This window comes from Equus przewalskii, chromosome 7 (genome assembly GCF_037783145.1).
Source record: "Equus przewalskii isolate Varuska chromosome 7, EquPr2, whole genome shotgun sequence".
In the NCBI taxonomy this organism is placed as follows: Eukaryota; Metazoa; Chordata; class Mammalia; order Perissodactyla; family Equidae; genus Equus; species Equus przewalskii.
In genome coordinates, this window is record NC_091837.1 from 30,452,813 (window position 1) to 30,475,011 (window position 22,199).

Consider the following 22,199-nt stretch of genomic DNA (forward strand, 5'->3'; position numbering starts at 1 on the left):
TCGTCTGCTTCACATTGTGATCTGTATCATGTTTTCTGTGGGCTGTTTTGGCTGCCACGATGTTGGGTGATTTATCTCCTGTTAATACCATGGACAGTGGCGTGTGTCTCATGTACCATAAAGAATTGCTCTTGTTGGTCAGAGCTGTGGCTGGGTGATGGGTATCAGGTGTGAGATTGGACAGGACGCCCCGTCTTGCTCTGTTCTTGGAGTCTGGGAGCTTTACTCTGTGTGTCAGTGTGCTCGCCTGCGGCTCTTCCCTGGGGCTTCCCTGTGCAACGTGCTGCAATGAGTTCCTTACGTCCATTTTCTGTATTTCCTCAGTCCTTAGTTGTACACCTATGAGGGGTCTCAAGGAATGAACACTTTACCTTAGGGAGGCTCAGTGTACGAGGTAGGCATCTAGTTAGCTTTATGTGGTATGGCTTTTCTCAAAAACCCCTCAAATATGAGACTTAAACGTATGTCACAGTAATCTAAATACGTGATTTTTTTAGGCCCTCAAGAGTATTGAGTGTCTGGAGGAGGATGTGCAGAAACCCATGGAGGAAGCGGTGCCCGGCTCATCTGACTCCGATGGTTCCGGGTGGAACGAAGAGCCGTCGCAGCTGGAGGAGTTCGCTGACTTCATGGAGCAGGTTTGGGCATTTTCTCTTTTGTGCTTCAACTTAATTTTTTTCTTTATGCCTACATATTTTAAACATTTGACCCTTTTATGAAGTATTTCTTCCTCACTTTGACCAAGAACAGTCGCTTTTCTGTTTCAGATATTGGTGGGGGGTTGTATAAGGAGCTTAACCAATAATAACTTGCTATTAAGTATTCAAGAAATATATTTTTGAAACAGCTCACACCAATTGAAAAATATGCTTTGAATTACCTGGAGTTATTCCATACTTCCATTGATCAAGAAAAAGAGAGAAATAGTGAGGTAAGAGAATGAACTTTTCATCATCTTATGTGTGAGAATCTCAAGTTTTTCAGCATTAAATTTGAGGTAAATTTACTTGCCTAGGAGTAACGAAAAAGCTAAAAACCACAGTATAGAAACTAATGGAAAATGAAAAGTCTTGGAACACCCTGTATAGGCAGTTTTAATTTGTTTTGAAGCAGTTTGGTGCTAGATAGAGGGTTATATGTGGGGAACAAAAGAGGGGTCCAGAAGCTGCGTAACCAGATAGGAGGGGAACTCCTTGTGACAGAGAACAGAGGTTTCTTCATCTGAGTTTGACCATTAGGGCATGCACGAGGGCAGACAGGAGGGGACAGAAACAAGTGGGGGAACTGCTGTGATGAGCTTGAGAGCTCCTTTCCTGTCATCTTCCCGTCAGGAGGCTGTGCTCACTGCCGTGAGGGCATGGGAGGCCCAGAACGTGAGGACCCTGCGGGAGAGGGAGGCCAGGGCGCTGCAGGAGCAGGAGCAGGAGCAGCTTCTCACCTACACGAGGGAGGATGCTTACAATGCGGTACGTGGGGCTAGGTCCAGGGGTCAGAGTCTGGGGCCTTTCCAGGAGAAGAAACCGTGGTAGTTTATACTCCTCATATCAACTCAAGTTCTAAAAGAACCGTTTTATGGTAATGACACTTGGTTAGAGATTTTTCAGTTACATGTTGGCTTTTCCCTGAATGGTGTTGCCGGCTATGATTAAAATGCATTATAAGTCTTATAAAGGGTGATGTCCATCATGCTTACTGTGTAGACTTAGTAAGTATGAAGGTAAATTAGTTGATGGCTTACGTCATGAAAGTAAGACTGTGTCAAGTTGAAAAACTTCCCCTTTCCTACAGGAATATGTCTGTGAAGGTGCCGATGGACAGACAGAAGTCATGCCGGTGAGTGCCTGTCACCCTCTGTTGGGTTAGCTGCCTCCTGTGAGACACTCAGCTCATGGGCTTTCCCTTCTCCACACAGCTCTGGACCCCACCCACCCCCCCCCAGGATGACAATGACATCTACATTGATTCAGTCATGTGTCTCATGTACGAAACCACGCCCATCCCGGAGTCTAAGCTGCCTCCCGTGTACGTGAGGAAGGAGCGCAGGCGACACAAGACAGACCCTTCAGGTGTGCACCTTGTCCCAGTGGCACTGTCCCATGGCTATGCTCACGTATTCTGTTGCTTTGTTTTTGTGAGCAGTGAAGAACCTTTGTGCTTACAGCCCCAATTAGCAGTAAAAGCCAGAGAAGTGGGTTTGTCTTTATCACATGCTTTCCAAGGCTCCTTGGTGACAGCCTCCGAAGTTGCCCTTGCCCCTCTGGTTCCCTTTCCTTCGCTTGCTAAGGTGGAGTTCTCTTGTTGACTGTCTTGCTGAGGACAGCCTCTCTGCTCAGCTGCAGGCAGGAAGAAGAAGCAGCGTCACGGGGAGGCGGTCGTCGCTCCTCGGTCACTGTTTGACCGAGCGACACCGGGCATGTTGAAGATTCGACGAGAAGGGAAGGAGCAGAAGAAGAATATTCTATTGAAGCAGCAAACACAGTTTGCCAAGCCTTTGCCATCTTTTGCCAAACCCACAGCTGAGTCGGGTCCAGATAACCCCGAGTGGCTCATCAGCGAAGACTGGGCCCTGCTGCAGGTGAGCACGTGCTCGGGCCTGCTGGTGTGGCCATTCGCTCAGTGGGCCACCTCCCTCCCTCCCCCTTACGTTTCCATGTCATGATCCATTTGGAAAGTGGGAAAGCCTGTGAATGCACAGCTTAGTGACCTGTTGTGCCTGAAACTTGATCCTCTAGGCCGTGAAGCAGCTACTCGAGCTGCCTCTGAACCTCACAATTGTGTCCCCGGCTCACACACCTAACTGGGACCTCGTCAGCGATGTGGTCAACTCCTGCAGCCGGATCTACCGTTCTTCCAAACAGTGCCGGAACCGCTATGAGAACGTGCTCATTCCGAGAGAGGAAGGGAAGGTGAGGGCAGACCGCCTCTTCCACAGTCTGTGGTGCTGGTGGAAGTCCTCACGTGTCCAGAGGACGATCAACCCACAGGGTTGTTGGAGGGTTCAGTGAGGGGAGGGACCTGCACTCTGCCTGGCGCGGGACTCGAGATGTGGTGGGCACGGTCACCTTACCGCAGACCATAGTCCAGTGCCTGAGATTTCACCTGATGTGGAACATCCATGCTGCTCTGTCATTTGAAAAATTCTGTGTGCTCTCTGCTGGTTCTGAGTGCCATCCAAGGGCCTGTCCTATTTTTGTTTCTTCCTTCCTTTCTGGGTGTTTTTTTTTTTTTTTTTCAAGAAAGAGTTTGGTAAATGGGAGAGAAGAGCATTTGTTCATAACTGTTAGCTTATTTGAAGTAAAGTCTGTTAGCACCTCCTCCGCCGTGTGTGCTGTGCTTTCACTGGACCCCTTGGCTTCTGTGGTGGTTTGACGGGCACTAGACCTCGGTGCCTGCCAACTCTGAGCATTGCAGATGCTCACTGACTCCAGAGCAACCGAGTGATTGGTGTCTGTCGTCAAGAAGCCAGCTGTGTGTTGGATGGCCCGACCGTGGAGAGTCAGCACTGTTGATAAGCAGATCTCCATTCGGGGGCCTTGTCTTATCCCTCTGGAGCTGGGTTTGTTTCTTTCTGGGTCTCCCTCTACTCTCTTCATCAGCTCCCCCTTCTTGCCACTTGGCTACTTCCTCTCCCCAGGAGTAGGTCCAAGGCCTCCATACAGAAAGCGTCTGCATGTTGTGTCATGCCAGCTTTTGTAAGTGTCCTCGCCCTTTGGGGTGATGACCCTCGCTTCCAGTAGATGTCCTGTCACATCTGCTGCACGTGACGGGACAGGGCCAGTCCAGAGGCACCCCGCCCATACTTTGACGGAGTTTGCTGTTCTACTTCTAATTTGTGGAGATTACTTCTGTGACCACTCTCTGACTCATCTCAGTTTTCATTTTTCTAAAAACAGTTGTCTCAGAATATGGCGTTTGTTTGCTTTTTTTGTTTAGAAACAAAAAGAAGCAGACTTTCCTCACAACACCGTTTTGTGGTGCCTCTACCGACAAGACTTCCTGAAGTCTCATGTTGGTCTGTTAGTTTTGGAAGCATTTCTAACAATCACGATAACCTTAATGTGGAAAAATGTAAAGCTAAACTTTTGTCTTCTGTTAGAGCTCACATTTCAAGCTAATCTAAAGAAAAAGGCAAGAAATATTTATAAGGTATAAGGGTGCTGTTCTGAATAAATTGGAAAACCTTGTTTCAGCACCTAGACAGGGGAGCATATAATGAGATTCAGAATTAATCTGTATTTTAGTAACCAAGAGAAATTTGAAATCCAGAATGTTCTCAAGTGCCTCTCACTCCTCTCTGGAGAGGACTTGCTTCTTTACGTCGGAGGGCCACCACACCCCTTGGGCTGTCCTGAGAGGCCAGCCTGCTTGCACCCCATTGAAGCCTTTGTTGGTTGCAGTGGTCAGAGGTGTGTGTAAATGGGAGAGACACACGAGAGGCCCCTGTCCACCCCCTCACGGCCCCTCCCAGCCCCTCATGGCTTGCTGGCTCCACAGCGTCAAGTGGAGCAGCTCCCACTCAGGCAAGACCAAAACAGGAATTCTTTTACCTACAGCTAGTCTGCCTGCCGTGACTTTGACTCACTCTCTGGTGTTGGGTGTCACATACCTGGTCTTATTCTTACTCTTTCTTTCTATTTTCCTAGTTAACTTTATTATGACGTGGGAATGCTTCACACGTACAGTCCAGCATTCAGAAAGTGGCACAGCATAGCCTTGCATGTTGATTTTCTAGTTCTCATTTTCCTCACACGTCACCCACTTTGAATTAAGGCATATTTTGGCACAGATGTGTGTGTGCATGAACATGCACACCCCCTCCCCGACGTGTGCCTCTTACTCTGTTCGTCTAGACGTCTTAGTTTTCATCCTGCACACTGAATTTGACTCCCAGTTATGGGAATGATCAGAGCTTAGAGATACAGAGGAGAGTCCTGGGTGAGGAATGAGGAGCTCTGTGGCCTGGCCCTGACATGTCACTAATTAGCCCTTTGGCCTTGCACATGCTGTATCACAGTACTGGAATTTTCTCCATGGCACGAAGGGTTTCTGTGACGTTCTGCAGGTTGCTAAGACGTCTTGGGAGCAAGCAGGCACTTGGTTCAGGTCTGGGATTTATGAAAGAAAGATTGATTTCCGGGCACAAATAATGCCAAATCACCCCCAAGAATGGATACAGACGTCATCAGACGTCTGTCCCCTTCACCATCTGCTGTGGGCAGAGGCCTGCAGGTAGGGCACCCGCTGCTTGGTTCCATGGGGGTCGGATCACTGATGAAGGTGTGTGGGCGCTGCCTCATTTGCTGTGCGACCTTGGGCACTTTGCCTATATATTCTCTCTACCCAGCTGAAGGTGGGGAGTTGTCTCCCCCTGGGTCATTGCGAGGCTTACAGGAGGTAGCATGCAGAAAGGGCTAGACAGATCGAGGAGTAGTGTTAGCCGTCAGCGCGTGACGGCCACTGGTGTCCTTGCTGTTAGGTCTGTGTGGAGTTTCAGAAGAAGGGGTAGGAAAAGGAACTTTGTGTTGAATCCTGGGGGCTTTAACGTAAGGCCTCTGAATCAGTGACGCCTGTTCCCGGGGTCGCTGTCTGATGTGCTGCGGCCGATTTTGTTTCAGAGTAAGAACAACCGCCCTCTGCGCACAGGGCAGATGTACGCCCAGGATGAAAACGCCACGCACACCCAGCTGTACACCAGCCACTTCGACCTCATGAAGATGACTGCCGGGAAGAGGAGCCCCCCCATCAAACCTCTGTATGCTTCCCAAATCCTTGGTTTCCCTTAGTTGTGACTGAGTCAGTGGTGGGAAGCTTGATTTTTAATATTTGTCATTACTTTCCCTTCTTCAGTATGTTTTCCTGTGTTTAGTAATTGCTATCTCCTTTTCTGTGCTGCAGGCTTGGCATGAATCCCTTTCAGAAAAACCCCAAGCATGCCTCCGTGTTGGCAGAAAGGTATTTCTGTATTTGTGACATGGTTTTCACAATTCAAAATGATTTCATTTCAGTGTTTACTTAAACTCAGTAAGTTTAGTGAATTATTGTGCAAATGGTGTGTTCAGGCATCAGCTGGGAATGTTGGAGTTGCTTAAGTGGCTGAGCCTAGAGCACGGCTCTCGTGTGGGGTAGGCCCAGCACGGCTCATGTCCAGCCCCTGTTTGTGTGTTCTTCCTTCATGCGAGGGTGTGCCCCTGCCTCTGGCGGAGGACACACTGACAGACACGATGCAGCTGTGGAGGGCTGGAGAGGCTTCCTCCTTTCCTCGCCACGCCCCACCTCTCATTTGGCAAACGTGTTGTTGGCTCCGCCTTAAAAATATATCCAGTTTGGGGTGAGTGTACTTGCTTTGAATTTCAGCAAAGGAGAAAAAAGGTGAATCGATGGATGGATCAAGACGGGTAGGTGTGAGAGAGCAAGTAGAGTCAGGGGGAATGTGGACTTGAGTGCTGGGGACACAGTGTTTGCTACCAGGTCTCTGCAGATTTCTGTGTTTGACTCTTTATCATAAAATGGGAATATATATGTTCAGATGAAACCCAGTTTCCCCTCTGACTCCAGCCTTCCTTGTCACCCAGGTGAGGTTTTGCAGGCACCACCTGATGCCCTGCGCTCTCCTTGTCTCTCTGTGCTGCTCTCCACACGGCCCCGGGCGTCCTTGTCAGAGGCAGGCAGCCCGAGGCCTGCTCTGCCCACCTGCTCCACATGCCTGGCCTCCCTCCGTGGGATGCCCCTTGAGCATGCCTGCAGCCCTGCCTCACAGCTTTGTCTTGCTGTTCACTGTGTCTGGGATGGTCTCTCCAGACATCTACATGGCTCATGCCCTCTACTCCAGGCCCTCTCTCACACTCCACCTCTTCACCTTATTGAAAATTGTGCCCTGACCCCTCTTTATTTTTCTTTGTAGAGTGGATCATCTTTGCATTTTTGCTTGACCTGTTTAGCATCTGTCTGTGACCTTTATGGATGTAGGAATTCTAGAGCCTAGAGGCACAGAGCAGATGTTCAACATGTCATTTGTTGATTAAATTAATGAATCATTTCGTTCGGCTGGTATTTATTGATAAGTTTTATGCCTTGTACCGTGCTGGGCTGGGAGCTCAGCAGTGAACAAGATGGGCACAATCCTGCCCTCCTTTTTATCTTATGCCAGAGACAAAAACCAGTTAATCCGCACAGAGGATAGAGATTCATTCTGGAGGTGAATAGAACTTAGCCAGGCAGAGCCAATGGCAGGTGGGTTCCAGGCTTGCTGGGGCCTTCAGCAAAGGGGCTGGGCTGGGCTGGGCTGGTTGGGCTGGAGAAGACCCAGGGGGAACGTTCCTCTCCAAGTGAGGGGACGGATGGACGTCAGGTGGCCGTGGAGACTATCAGGTTGGTAGCCGTGGGTGAGAAGTGCGTGGAGCTAAGGGATGGGATTAGAGGGCAGGTCAGCAGGGTGGGAGGAGGGAGGTCCAGGGATGGCACCACCAGGGTGAGGGGAGCAGGTGAGCAAAGAGGCCTTGGCCTCCGTTTCCGATGTGTCGCTGCCTTTGGGTACATCAGGGGCACCAGTGTGGAGGTAACTGAGGGTCTCAGTGGAAGGGTTTGGTGTGAAGCCCAGTTGGATTAAGTTGGATAGAGGCTGCAAAGTGAGTGAGGATCTGGAGGGGCATCTCTGTGGCTTAGTTTTGTTTTTGTGCATTTGGTTCATGTTGGAGAGGTGGATCCTGTTTAAATGCTGGTGGACAGGGTGAAGAGGTGGGAGGATGGGGGTGAGAGGAGAGCCCCAGGATGCACAGCAGAGGCCAGCCAGTCCACAGCCTGGGTGGGGGCTCAGCTTTCTGTAGGCCAGGTGTGCTATGGGAGAGTCTCGATGTGACGACCAAGGGCCAAGGGCGTTGGAGACCATGTGCTGAGGGAGGGAGCAGGTGGCAACTCCTTGTGGAGCAGGAGTCTTCAGGGTGGCTGGGCTGTGGTGCCTTAGGGTGCACAGAATGGGTGTTTCCCTCTAGCAGTGGAGGCACTTTGGCCTGGCCTGCAGCAGGCTGACTGGAGGAGTCTGGTGTGGGTATGCCTTATCACTAAATGTGATAGAGAGACTTGGGGGCGAGGGAGGGCCCTGATGTTAACTCGAGGGCAGCAGGGAGGCGGGCAGGGCACATTGTGGAGGGCTCAGTGGGTTGACATGGGTGAGGTCAAAGAACAGGTGAGAAGGTATTGACTTAGTGAGCTGGGAGGAGCGTGAAGTGGGAGGAATGACATCCAGGGCTGCCAGACAGTGCAGCACATGGCCTGGGCCCTGTGGTGGGGGGTCCTGATGTCGAGAGGAAGTACGTAAAGTTTTAAGCAAAGCCAGTCTCTCTGTGACAGGAGGAATCAAGGAGTCCATAAGTGACAGTGCTGGGGAGGATATGGGAGCCCCTGGGAGCAGGAGTTCCATGAGAGGGTAGAGAGACCTGTGGGGACCTCATGGCACTCGGCTGTGGGGGGCCCACCCTCCCCGTGGGGTTTGCTGGTCAGGCTCTGTGCTTGGGCAGCCCAGCACCATGGAAGGCTAGGAGTGTTTGTGTTGCCTGGGTCCTGGAACATCAGTTCTCAGGGACACAGTTCACAGGCGTCTAGCAGGCCAGAGTGGGGCCTGGGGATACGGAGCAGGGGGAGGAGCAGGTGACCTACTGACTGCTGCTGAAGGCTCCTTGGAGGAGGGCTGGTGCTCAGCTGGGGAGGGAAGGTGGGCCTGACTTGGAGCAGGTGGGCAGTTTGGTGGGCTGGGAGAAGGGCTGGATGTTTCGATGCCAGGTGCACAACACTGAACAGCTTCTTGCCCATTTTCTTGACTGTTTTGGGGCACTTGATGTCCCAGGCACTGTCCTGAGCGCTGCTGCAGTGGACCAGGCCCAGCCCCGCCTGCAGAGGCTCTTTGTTGGAAGGGAATGGGAGAGTGGCAGCCTTTCTCCTTTCTGAGACTGATCCATTCAGCCCTTGCTTTTGGGGCTTGATTGGAGCTCCCTCCCGGCACTTGGCGGCTTAGGAAATGAGAGCTTTGAGTTTCTAGAATGTTTGTCTACTTTAGAGCTTGCTGGTTTATTTTCAGTTTTTGCTTTTGTCTTTCAGTGGAATCAACTACGATAAGCCACTGCCTCCTATTCAGGTCGCATCTCTCCGCGCAGAGCGGATTGCCAAAGAGAAGAAGGTGTGGGAGCCTGGGCTGGGGCTGCTGCTTCGCTGGGAGGGCGTGGCTGGGATGAATGGTTGGCAGACAGGTGCATGGGCTGCAGGCCCTGGCTTCTCCCCATGGCTCCTTTCCTTCCCCACCCTGTAGGCACTGGCAGATCAGCAGAAGGCTCAGCAGCCGCCAGTGGCACAGCCACCACCACCACCACCACCGCCGCAGCCACAGCCTCAGCCCCCACCGCCCCAGCAGCCGCCTCCACCTCTGCCCCAGCCCCAGACGGCGGGCAGCCAGCAGGCTGCGGGGCCGCCAGCCATCCAGCCCCAGGCCCCGGCACAGCCCCAGGCGCAGCCCGCGCAGCCCCCACCGAAGGTGCCGCCTGCGATCACGACAGTGGGCAGCGCTGCAGTACTGGTGAGAAGACTCCCCTCCTTGGCACAGGCACCTGTAACTTGCATTTGGCGCAGAACAGTCTGTTCAAACGAACGCTTGTTGAAGTTCTTGCACACTTCAAACCTGCAAACCTTCCACTCGGAGGGAGCAGCGAAGGCCCAGTCTTTCCCTAGAGAGAGCGTGTCTGGAGGGTCCCGGTCTAGAGGGGATGCATGTCTTCACCCTCGCTCTGCTGGCTCTATCCTCCAGGGCTCTTGTGGGCTGGCTTAGCTCAGCGGGATGGGGGAGGTGCTGGGAAGTCTGGAGTTAGACAGGATTTTGTGAACTGTGACAGTGAAGAAGTTGCCTCCTTTTTCTCCACAAACTTGTGGAGCAGGTGCTGTTTGTGCCCGTCTGCAAACTTCCCTTCCCCAGACCCCACCCTGCTTTCCCTCAAAGCGTGTGCGGCACGTGCTCACACACACGTGGATCCTCAGTGCTCATTAGAGAAAAGTGGCACAAGAAGGAAAGAAAGGCAGACTGCGATCTCACACCCCCTGCCCCATTGCCTCATGCCCTGGTGTGTTCTTTCATGTCTGCCCATGGGACACAGACCCTGAGCTCCCATGTCAGGAGAACGCCTGGGACTAGGTGGGCCAGCACTGCCGCTTTGCACATCAGCTGGGCATGGGAATAGTTTCACTATGCAGAGCCACTGCCTCCTTCTGCTTTTAATTATATTTGCTGCAGTAGGATTTTTATGTGCACCTGGGCAGCTTTATTCTTCTTTCATTCATAAAGTGCACTCACTAAGCATTTACTTGGCATGAGGGCTGCCCCCTGCTCCCATGGAGTCACATCCCACGGGGAGAGGCAGCCCAGCCACACAAGACCCCAGGGAGGACAGTGGTGGGTGGTCAGGAGGAGACTTTCTGTGGACCTGGCCCCTGGGCTGCAGCCTGAGTGACAGGAGTCAGTCAGATAAGAGTGGAAATCAGCAAGCACAGAGGCCCTGAGCTTGGCAAATGTGGTGTCAGAAAGGTCAGCATGGCCAGAGCCCAGTGACCGAGGGACAGACACAGCAGTGTGGGAGGAGGTGGAGAGGGAGGGGGCTAGAGTCAGCTGTGCGGCTGTGTAACCATGGTCTGGAGTTTGGATTTGATTCTAATGAAATGGAAGTCATTGGACGGTTTACCCAGGGGAGACCTTGACCTGGAATTCAAATGGTTTTCTTTCTTCAGCAGGCAGGAGCCATTAAAACGTCTGTTACAGGGACAAGCATGCCAACGGGTAAGAAGTCAGAGATGCTGCAATAAGAATCTAGTTCTTTCCTGTTCCCTTGCCTCACAGACCTCTCCCTCTGCAGGCACAGTGAGCGGAAATGTGATCGTGAACACCATTGCGGGCGTCCCTGCCGCCACCTTCCAGTCAATTAATAAGCGACTTGCTTCACCCGTAGCCCCTGGAGCCTTGACTGTGAGTTGTCCCTGCTCCTTGGCGTTTTGGTAGCAAGCATGACCCTAGGACTTTATAGTAGCTGTTTGCTTTATAAAAAGATGTCACATCGATGTGGAAAATGCTTATCTAGTTTGAATTTCATAAAATAATGTGAACATTCAGGCATTCAAAGGATAATTTCCATGTTGGGCTTGCTGAGGAAGTGTGTGTTGAAACCCCTCAATGATTTCAGAGAGGAGGAAGGTGGGGTGTGAAGGCACATTTCTGACTGGTGACGGGATGCCCCATGTGACAGATTTGCCTATGTGGGGGGACGTGGGGACCCAGAGATGGCTGCTCTTGGGGCATTGCACTGGGGGAGGAGGTATGGCATTGCATGAAGATGGGACGTGCTCTCACATGCATTGCTGGTGTGTGTGAGGGCCAGGCAGGGCACAGAAGCTGGGTGGTCAGTTTATGGGGTGTGTAGACCCATGTGTGGGAAGCAGGAGGGACCAAAGCTGGGCAGAGGGAAAGACTCAGAGCCACAAGACCCCCTGAGTGCGTAACCGAAAGGAGATGGGGTGCCAACCAGAAGGAGACCGGGGCACTTGCCAAAACACACCCCCTGTCAAGCCATGTGCTTGTCTTTGGTGTTTCACCATAAAAAACGAAAATAAACAACTGGGATTAAGGAGTTTAAGTTTATATTCCGATTTCTGGTTTAGTCGTGGACCCGAAGGCAACAGGTGCCCAAATGAGAAGAAACTACTTCAAAGTCAGCAGTGCTTTGGCAAGTAGAATGATGTCACTCTTGGGTGTTGAAAAATGTCTTTTCAACGAAGATGTTGCTGTGGTAATCTAGACAGTGTGGTGTTGGCAAAGAGTAGATGCGTAGATCCGTGGAGTAGGATACTGAGTCTGGAAATAGACCCATGCAGATGCCATCAGTTGATTGTCATTGGGAGTGCTGAGGGACTTCAGTGGAGAAAGGATAGTGTTTTAAACAAATGGTACTGGGGAGAAGTGAGTGGCCACATGCACAACCAGTGACTGTGACCTGTAACTTACACTGTGGAAAAAGTCACTCAAAACAGATCATGGACCTAAATGTAAAATCCAAGACTGTAGAACTCGTGGAAGAAAACATAAGAGAACATCTTTGCTACCTTGATTTAGGAAAAGATTTCTTAGGGTGCCAAAGCCTGTGGATTATGAAAGAAAAGTTAGTGAATTAGGCTTGATCAAAATCAAGAACTTTTGCTCTTTGAAAAATAATAAGAAAATGAAAAGTGTGAAAAAGATTTGCAGAATGTATCTGATAAAGGACTGGTACTCAGATCATATAAAGATTCTTCCATCAGTAATAGGAAAACAAACAACTTTAAAAAAATGGACAAAAGATTTGAGCAATTACTTTACTGGAGAATGTTAGTGTAAAGTAATGTTAATGTAAGTGTGAAAGGTGTTCAGTGTTAGTTATTAGGGAAATGTGAATTAAAACAACGAGATACTGCCACCCACTTATGAGAATGGCTTTAAAAGTAAACAAACAAAAACCTGGGCTCTCCAATGCTGGTGAGGGTGCAGAGCAACTGGAATCTCATTGCTAATGGGGATGCAAAATCCTACAGTCACTTTGGAAAACAGTTTGGTTATTTCTTATAAAATTAAACATTCACTTTCCATACAACCTTGTAATTCCACTCCTAGGTTTTCCCCCAAGAGAAATCAAAACATATGTCTACTCCAGAAACCTGAACACAAATGTGTATAGTGGCTTTATTCATAATTACTAAAAAAGGGAACAACCTGAATGGCCTTCAGCCAGTGAAGAAAAGATAAACTGGCACGTTTGTACCATCCAGTACCACCCAGTGAAACGAAGATGTCAACTAGTGGTACATGCCTCAGTGCAGGTGGATCGCAAATATGTTTTGCTAGGTGATTGGAGTTTCAAAAGGCTTCAAATGCTGTATGATTCCATTTAAATAACACGGAAAAGGTAAAACTGTGGATACAGAAAACAGAGTATGTTCTGTCCCTGGATGTGGTGGTGGCTACTCAGCCATATACATTTGTAAAAATCGGAGCTGTATGCCTGAAAGGGTGAATTTTACTGTATGTGAATTGTATCTCAGAATCTGGCTTAAAAAATTAAATCTGGCTTTAAAATTAAAATACCCTCTAAACAATAGAGTGTATATGAAAAGAGTTTTTCTAGCGTATGACAGGATTATTTCATTTGTTTTTCTTTCTGCTTTGCAGTAAACCACTTTAGACTTGGCCGTTTCAATAAATAACAGAAGCTGTTAGTTAGACTTGTCACGTTAGGGACATTCTGTGTGACCATTGCTGCTACTTCTCTGAGGACGGGAAGCCCAAATCATTGCATCTGATGTTTTATTTTGAAAAAGACAAAATAAAACAAATAAAACAAAATTTCACAGATTGTGAAATCTTGTGAAATTTCAGTTGTACGTTAATGTTTGTCAGTCATGTTGTAGGTGCACCACTTCACCCTTTGTGCCCACCCCCCTCCCCACCTTTCCCCTGGTATCCACTAAACTGTTCTTAGTCCATAATTTTAAATTCCTCATATGAGTGGAGTCATACACAGATTAGCCTTCTCTCGCTGGCTTATTTCACTTAACATAATTCTCTCAAGGTCCATCCATGTTATTGCAAATGGAATGATTTTGTTCTGTTTTGCAGCTGAGTAGTATTCCATTGTATTATGTACCACATCTTCTTTATCCATTCGTCTGTTGCTGGACGTTTAGGTTGCTTCCACGTCTTGGCTATTGTAAACAGTGCTGCAATAAACATTGGGGTGCACAGGACTTTTGGGATTGCTGACTTCAGGCTCTTTGGATAAATACCCAGTAGTGGGATGGCTGGATCGTATGGTGTTTCTATTTTTAATTTTTTGAGGAATCTCCATACTGTTTTCCATAGTGGCTGCACCAGTTTGCATTCCCACCAGCAATGTATGAGGGTTCCTTTTTCTCCGCAACCTCTCCAACATTTGTTGCTATTAGTTTTAGATATTTTTGTCATTCTAACGGGTGTAAGGTGATATCTTAGTGTAGTTTTGATTTGCATTTCCCTGATGATCAGCGATGATGAGCATCTTTTCATGTGCCTATTGGCCATCAGTATATCTTCTTTGGAGAAATGTCTGTTCATTGTACGTGTGATGTTTTTAAAAGATAAAGTAATTCATCCACAATGTATTTTTTGAGCAGCCCTTACGGACAAGATACTCTTCCTGGTGAGGTGGGGCTAGAAATAGGAATCACACAATGGCATGCTTTCACAGCACTCTTCCAGTCCGGGGGCTGGAACGTGAAAGAGGTACAGGCTTTCTGGAGAAGGCAGCGTGGGCTTCAAAGGATAGGAAGATGTCATCTACAAAAATGACTCTGGCAGGTAGTATGAGCAAAGGTTCAGCGGGTAGGGAAGTGGACAGTGTGTACAGGGAGCAGCAAGGAGTTCTGTTGGGATGGAGCACAAAATGTATTAACAGAAAAGTGGTGGTTCCCATAAGCTCTGAGGGGCTCCTGAGTGGTTCTGTGTACTTGGCACTGCGTGATGTGGAGGCTGGATTGTCTTGGGATTTGGGTATTTTGGATATCGGGTTGAAGAGTGGATCTTCTTCACCAGACAATGGGAAGCCCTTGCAAGTCTTTGAAAAGAGGTGTGTTCTAGGAAAATTCATGTGATATGTATGTATGGAGTGGATGAGAGCAGAAAAGGCTAGAGAGAAAACTATTTCAGTAGTCCAGAAAAGGACTTCTGTTTCTGGTAGTAAGGTGAGTTATTTTATTTACACCACTCTGTTAATGAAAAGAACTAAAATTATTGGATACAACTTTGAAAAATCTCCTTAAAAGCTTCAGAGAGCTGACAAAAGAGTAAATAATTATTAGGCTACAGTCTAGGGGAAGAAGAAACCCAGAGAGGTTAACAGGGTGTGCTGAAGCTGCGTCTGCCTTGGCGTACGTTTCACCTGATGGACAAGGGGGCTCCACTTCAAACCCAGGGCTTGGCTCTTCCAGGTGGAGAGTCTAAAAAGAGGCGTTGACACCCTGGGCTGGGACCTCAAATGGCTCAGCCCTCAGGGCAGGGGTGGACAGGAAGTAAAGTCCATCTGCCTTCCACCCTCGTGGTGAGCAGAGAGGCAGGGTGGGGACTCTTCCTGTGAAGTTGTAGCCACAAGGCAGCTCTTTGTCAGTTTTCAGCTCAAGCTGATATTGCCTCAAAAGGGCCCCCAAGCTCCCTCAGATCATGTGAAGTAGACCTGGGTGGACAGTGTGTCTGGGTAGGTGGCCAGAAGCAAATGCAGATTCTCTGGAGGAACATGCCTTCAATCCTGGACTTGTTAGAATCTTCACAAATGATTTTCAAGTATAATGAGCAGCATACTATGGAAAATAACCAAGCACACAAGGATAGAAGGTACCATGAGTGAGAACCAGCCAAAACAGCAGACAATGGGCAGACCCTTAAAGACTTGAGACAGTGGAATTACTGGGCATAGATTAGAAAACATTTGTACATAGATTAGAAAACATTTGTACTTTCTATTTTAAAGAAATAAGATGGAAGCTTGAGAATGTCTGTAAAACCCAGGAAACTATATTTAAAAAGAATATAGAGAATTTCAGAGATGAAAAATATGGTTACCAAAATTGGAAAGAACCCTGATAATTGGGCTTAATATCAATTTACACATAGTTGAAGAGGAAATTTAGTAAACTGAAAGATAAATCAGAAGTTCTCTTGTGTGCAGCGTGGGATGACAACAGGTGGATGTACGGAAGAGAATTTAAGAGCCATGGAAGATTGAGTGAGAGGTTGTAATATGTGGTTAATCCAGACAGAAATTTGGGCAGAGACAGTATTTGAAGATGTGAGAGTTTTCCAGAACTGATTAACACAGTGATCCATAGATACAAAAAGCTCAGTGAATCCCAATCAGGGATGATGAAAAAGAATCCACACCTCCATAATGACAGCAACAAAATGGTCTTAAAAGCAGCCACAAAAAAAGGCAGGTTGCGTTCAGATGTACAGCAGCTTATTTCTCAATGGTAGGAATGAAGCCAGAAGCTGATGGAATGACATCTTTGCTCTAATGAAAGAAAATAACTGGCACCCCGGGGTTCTGAATCTTTTGAAAATACCTTGAAGAACAAGGATAAAATTAAAACATTTTTAAAGAAAAACTGAGGGAATTACTGGTAGATCTCCACTAAATGATGTACTTTAAGTAGAAGGAAGGTGTTCCCTGATGGAAGCTCTGAGAAACAAGAGCAAAGGAAGTAAGCATGTGGACTAATTGAGGTGAGAATTGCCTTTACAAACAGCAGTAGCTTACTGTGGAATTAACAGAGAGAGACATGATATACACAATAACAATGACCTGGGAAAGGGCTAAAGGTGTCGGAGTGTTCTGCAATCTCTGTTGTTCAGAAAAAGTGTGAAATTACTGATTTTGGTAAGTATTCATGATGTAATTTTTAGACGAGCCACCAAAAGAATAAAAATAGAGTATGACTTCCAAATTTTGGGAGGGAAAAAATGGGATGAGGAAAAATAATCTGAAAGAAACAAGAGGGGAGATTAAGAGAAGCATGGAACGGATGGGTTGACAGCACAGAATAAGATGCTGGACTTAGATCTAAATATACAAGTAATGAGATGAAGACAATCCGGAAGAAAATGAAACAGTCCAGGAAAGCGTAATGACTGTCTCTGCACCAAGGGGCAGCAGGGCAAGTAACACGTTTAAGGTCAGTTTCAGAGATGGAATTGGTAGAATTTGTCCACCAGTTCGTTGTGGGACTAGGCAGCTGTGACTCTGAGGGTCGCAGTGTGGCCACTCCGGCAGCTGCTCCCACCACTGGCCAGGGTGTGGGATGCAGGAGGCAGGGAGGCTGCTCCAAGTTTTGGGCAAGGTGAAGGTGAGATGCTGCAAGACCCCAAGCAAATGGGAGAAGGTTCGGGGGTGTAGCTTCCTTACTGGATTGGGGATAATGGTGGAGAGCTAGGACCCTGGCCACTATGTGTTGGGGATAATCATGGGTATCTAGAGGATAGCCAAGAATCTCATAATGTTTCTTGGGACCAAAAGGTCTTTTGAGTGAGGACAGGGGGACTGGGACTTTTTATGATGGGAATGGAAATGTTGTCATCTGAAACTGTGTTCTTGTTTTCTGTGGTTAACACAATCCATTCTTCAGCTCAAGGCACATGGTTTGAATTTACAGGTGAAACTTAGTCTCTCAGCACTTTGAGTTTGTCCAGCAGCCGAGATTTGGAATGTGCTTCACTTTTTCGGGTTTAGAGTTTGGTGCTCTTCTCTCTTCATCTGATGATTGTAAAAACCTTGGTGAATAGTCAGAGTAACCTGATAGTTGCCTCTGTTTGCCTTTTCCAGACCTCCGGAGGCTCTGCTCCTGCCCAGGTAGTCCACACTCAGCCGAGAGCAGTTGGCTCCCCAGCCACAGCCACATCCGACCTGGTGTCCCTGGCACCGACTCAGGGTGTTCGAGCAGTTACCTCTGTGACAGCCTCGGCTGTGGTCACTACCAGCCTGACCCCAGTACAGACCCCGACCCGGTCTTTGGTGACTCAAGTGTCCCAAGGTAAAGGCAGGTTTGGATTCCTGTGTGACCCATCACACTGTTAAAGTTAGTTAGGACTCCAGCTTCCGTTTATTGTGGGAGGAGAGGAGGGCCAGTGCCAGTGTGCGGTGTAATGAAACAACTTCCTCCAGCCACAGGGGTTCAGCTTCCTGGGAAAACCATCACGCCTGCACACTTCCAGCTTCTCAGGCAGCAGCAGCAGCAGCAGCAGCAGCAGCAGCAGCAACAGACCTCGCAGGTGCAGGTTCCGCAGATCCAGAGCCAGGCCCAGTCGCCTGCACAGATCAAAGCTGTAGGCAAGTTGACACCGGTGAGCATCTTCCAGAAAACCGTAAGCACACACTGTCTCTGGGATGATGCCTTGTTGCATCATTTAATTCAAAGTGTGTTGTGCACAAATCTACTGTTGTCTTTATGTGGGATGTGTGTTTGTGTTGTCTTTAAAAACAACTTTTTGTACAGTGGTACTGTCATGATTGTGTGACCAGCTTGTTCACAGTGCTTTGGGAGCCTGAATTCCCATTTCCAAACGTATCTTCCCACTTGCTTTCCTGTGCTCCATGCAGCAGTTCAGCTCCAGAGAGGACCAGAAGGCCACTTGGTCCCCTTCCCAACCAGAGAAAATGCTGCTGAAAAGCATTCCTTGGCAACTTTGGAGACCAGGTGTGAAGACTTGGTCTCTTCGGGAATAGTTCATTTGCAGTGTCGTTTCTCAAAGTTGGTCATTTGAGTACTGATCTTCCTGGTTTTTGCCAATCTGTGCACTACCTGTACTGTTATATATGTAGTACGTTCATTTTAAAAGGAAACACTATATTCCTGCCATAAATGGAAAAGTATTAATACTTGGCATAGAAAGTAACCAGAAAAACGTGTAATAAAAGCAAGGCAGTATTTTAGAATTCCGGCTAGCTATCAGGCCTGCCACAATAAGTACCTGACCTTGGGCCTGCCCCTTTTCGGTTACGAGGGGACAAAAGGGCGTGTTGGAGGACATGCTGGCACCGAGCCAAGGCTTCATCCTTGAAGCACTGAACTCATCCCAGGGGAAAAAAATGCAATCACATACAGCATTCAGTTCCTCAGTCACACCAGACACATTTCAGTGGCCATTGTGGCAGTGGCTGCCATATTGGATAACCCAGATCGAAAGCCTGTCCATGACAGCAGAAAGTTCTGTTGGATAGCACAAAGTTAGAGAACAGTCCCTGGGCCCTGCAGAGGCAAGTTGTCCTCGCTGGTCCCCCTGCCGGGGTTGCCGTCCCTTCTCAGCTTCCTGCCCCCCCCTCTCCAGGATGCAGGGCCTTCGCAGGCCCTCCTCACCCCCTTTCAGCTGCCTGCAGCCCCACCTGCCCTCATGACCTGGTTCCTTTACTCTCCACTCTTCCTTCTCCTAAATCCGTTTCAAAATCATTTTCATTTTCTGCATGTTGAAAGAGATCTGATAGTTGTGAACAGCTCACTATAAATTTTCTAAAAAAAATACATTTATTCCTTAAATTATTTTTTAAACTATCTTGATACCTTGACTTCTTTTAAAGACATAAGATTTGTTTATTAATTTAATCTTTATTTGGAGACAGTTGGAATAAAAATTGAGAGTTGACACACCTCTTAAAATAAATTTTGAAATTTCAAGAGGGACCATGATTTTAATAAGACTTTTAAAAATTGTAATGGTATTGCAGATTTAAATTGACTTGTTTGTGAGCAATAAGAACCTGGAAATTTTGCTATGAATTTACTAATCTGTCAGAATCACTGTTTGTAGTTTTCATCAATGATATGCTAATTTTTAATAAAGGAACATTTAAAAAATGTTGGGAAGGCCCTGGATGATAGTTTGCATACTGCACGTTAGCACCTGTTTCTTTCAGTATTCAATGGAGGATATAAAGGTAAGCTAAAACCAAGATGCGTAAAAAATGGAATACAGTTAATATTGATGAGAAGATGCTTTCTCTGGGTTTTAGGAGCACCTGATCAAAATGCAGAAGCAGAAACTGCAGCTGCCCCAGCAGGCCCCCCCGCCACAGGCCCCTCCGGGGCCCCCACAGCCGACGGCACAGGTGCAAGTGCAGCCCCAGCCGCCTGCACAGCAGCAGAGCCCCCAGCTCACCACTGTCACAGCTCCGCGGCCGGGAGCCCTGCTCACGGGCACCACCGTGGCCAACCTCCAGGTGGCCCGGCTCGTAAGTTCCAGTTGATACGTCTGTTTTTCCAAAGCAGATCTTTTTACATTTTAATTGAACTGTTAACTGCTTGCTCAGGACCGTGTTGGGTGTTATGGCAGGCTTACACGTAAAGTAGCAGGTATGAGCTTTCCCCTAAGAACTTAAGTTCTCCTTGGAGAGGATGCACTGCAACATGTGGGAAACATTATTCACGTAATCATACTTCCCAGAACTGAAGGGTCACAAAGCTTATGGTAGGCTGAGCAGTTAGGGGAGGTGGGGCGCAAGCTAGACCATAGAAGGAGGGTGAGGTTTATGTTGGGGATGACGAGAGGGCAAGACGTGGCACGTGGAAGGTGTCCAGTGCTGCTGGGGTGGAGATGCAGGATGAGGTTGATGTGGTTGTAGGGGTGTGATGAAGGGGAACCACCGGAGCCCGCAAACCAGGCTCTGGGTTAGCAGCGCTGTGTGGGCACGGGGAGACTGGGGATTCTGAAGACGGGAGTTACAGGTTGAAAAACCAGGCTCTGGGTTAGCAGCGCTGTGTGGGCACGGGGAGACTGGGGATTCTGAAGACGGGAGTTACAGGTTGAAAAACCAGGCTCTGGGTTAGCAGCGCTGTGTGGGCACGGGGAGACTGGAGACTCTGAAGACGGGAGTTACAGGTTGAAAATAGTGTCTGGGAAGATGAGTTACATTCAACAAGTGTGGATTGAATGTCCTGTGGGCCAGGCACTGTCACATCAGCGAGCCAGTACCCAGTTCAGGGAGCCCCGACCCTGGCACTGGTGACAGCTAACATCAGGGGTCCTGCTCCGCGCCAGGCGCTGACCTAGGCTCTATGCCTGTCACCTGACAGGTGCTCACAGACCACTGCTGAGGCAGGAGTGGGGGTTTTAATGTTAACTCCATTCTGCAGGTGCAGAAACTGAGGCACACAGCTTAAGTTGACTTGTCCAAATCCTACAGCTAGTCCCCTACAACTCACACTGGGATTGAGGGATCTGGGTGCTCAGGCTCTGTTTTACATGCACTTTACCCCTACTTTAAATCTGCAAGAGGGGGTACAAGTAGATAAAAACTGCAGAAGCAAGTTTGGTTTCACCTGTGTTCACAAAAAATGCAAATTCAAATGAGAAGGGTGGTAATCCTGTGTGATGGCCAGGGAGTGGGGAAGGCATGGTCCTTATGTGGGGCTTGTCTGATGGGAACCAGCTCCCCCAAGGAGGGGATTTTAGTAATTGAGCTAAAAAGTGTGCACACCGTTTTCCCCAACAATCCTGTTTCTCTTATATCCTAGAGAAACAATAGAACAACTGCACAGTGATGAATGTACAAGCTTGTTTGTTTCTGGAATGTTAGAGGAAGCATTCCTTGACTAAGAAGTTGACAGAGTAGGTTGTAGGGCATCCACACAGGAGGACAGGAAGCAGCTTTGAAGAGTGACCTTGTAAAAGGAAGAGAGACAGATTACACAATAGCTGTAATTCACTCCATTGTACGTACCTTGCAGCTAGCCACACAGATCAGAACGGGGCCTGTGGGCTGAGGGCTGGTTTTCACATGCATATGTGGGCAGTCTCAGGGTTATGGGTGATCTTTACTTCTTCATGTTTTCGCAGGTAGTCTCTGAGTTTTGTACATATAGAAATGGATTTATTTCTATTTTCCTTTTTAAAAATTTAACTTAACAAAGAAGTGCTTGGTAGTTGTGTGATAACTAAGCAGCAGGAGGTGGTGGCAGTCCTCTTGGGGTGGGGGCAGGGGCTGAGCGTTAGCACGGCTGGAGCAGGAGGACACCTGGGGTGATCGGGTTACTCTGAGGTACAGGGGATGGAGGGAGATGCAGAGATGAGCACTCGGTGTGGGAGCAACATCGGAACAGCAGTGGGACGGATTATCTGTGGGTCCTGCAAAACCCTGTTCACTGCGTTTGATGGTGACAGATTAAGAAGCGTGGGTCGCCTACAACGAGATGTTTTCCTTCACTTGACTGCTACTTTCTACCTTTGTGAATCTTTGTAAATTTCTCACCTCTTGACCTCTTGTGGGGGGGACATGTTTGCAAAGACACCCAGTATCCTGAATTTTTCTGGACTTTCTCGTTATTTTCACTGTTTAGACCCGGGTTCCCACTTCGCAGCTGCAGGCACAAGGGCAGATGCAGGCCCAGGCGCCCCAGCCGGCTCAGGTAGCCTTGGCGAAGCCTCCAGTGGTATCTGTGCCTGCGGCCGTGGTCTCGTCGCCAGGCGTCACGACCCTGCCCATGAACGTTGCCGGGATCAGTGTGGCCATTGGGCAGCCACAGAAAGCCACAGGTGCCTGTTGTGTGCAGCCCTCACCCCCAACTGCTGTTCTGCTTAGAGCCTTGAACAGGGCTAAGTGGCCTTTTCTAGTAGAAGTGGCCCCAGCCCT

General features: G+C 48.5%; 1 protein-coding gene across 48 annotated transcripts in view; it reads left to right on the forward strand.

Moving 5' to 3' along the window:
* EP400 (E1A binding protein p400) overlaps positions 1 to 22,199 on the forward strand; it is a 120,537-nt gene that overhangs the window by 86,181 nt on the left and 12,157 nt on the right. For 37 of the 48 annotated variants that reach the window (XM_070629353.1, XM_070629374.1, XM_070629347.1 and 34 more), the window contains 17 exons: positions 498 to 638; positions 848 to 931; positions 1,332 to 1,466; positions 1,789 to 1,833; positions 1,913 to 2,066; positions 2,334 to 2,575; positions 2,733 to 2,906; positions 5,616 to 5,752; positions 5,896 to 5,952; positions 9,091 to 9,169; positions 9,299 to 9,562; positions 10,762 to 10,810; positions 10,887 to 10,996; positions 17,403 to 17,610; positions 17,742 to 17,920; positions 19,584 to 19,802; positions 21,907 to 22,102. In XM_070629353.1, the coding sequence (XP_070485454.1) occupies positions 498 to 638; positions 848 to 931; positions 1,332 to 1,466; positions 1,789 to 1,833; positions 1,913 to 2,066; positions 2,334 to 2,575; positions 2,733 to 2,906; positions 5,616 to 5,752; positions 5,896 to 5,952; positions 9,091 to 9,169; positions 9,299 to 9,562; positions 10,762 to 10,810; positions 10,887 to 10,996; positions 17,403 to 17,610; positions 17,742 to 17,920; positions 19,584 to 19,802; positions 21,907 to 22,102 (2,473 nt within the window). The remainder of the gene's footprint in view (positions 1 to 497; positions 639 to 847; positions 932 to 1,331; positions 1,467 to 1,788; positions 1,834 to 1,912; positions 2,067 to 2,333; positions 2,576 to 2,732; positions 2,907 to 5,615; positions 5,753 to 5,895; positions 5,953 to 9,090; positions 9,170 to 9,298; positions 9,563 to 10,761; positions 10,811 to 10,886; positions 10,997 to 17,402; positions 17,611 to 17,741; positions 17,921 to 19,583; positions 19,803 to 21,906; positions 22,103 to 22,199) is intronic. The other 11 variants (XM_070629375.1, XM_070629379.1, XM_070629372.1 and 8 more) reach the window with 3 other exon arrangements.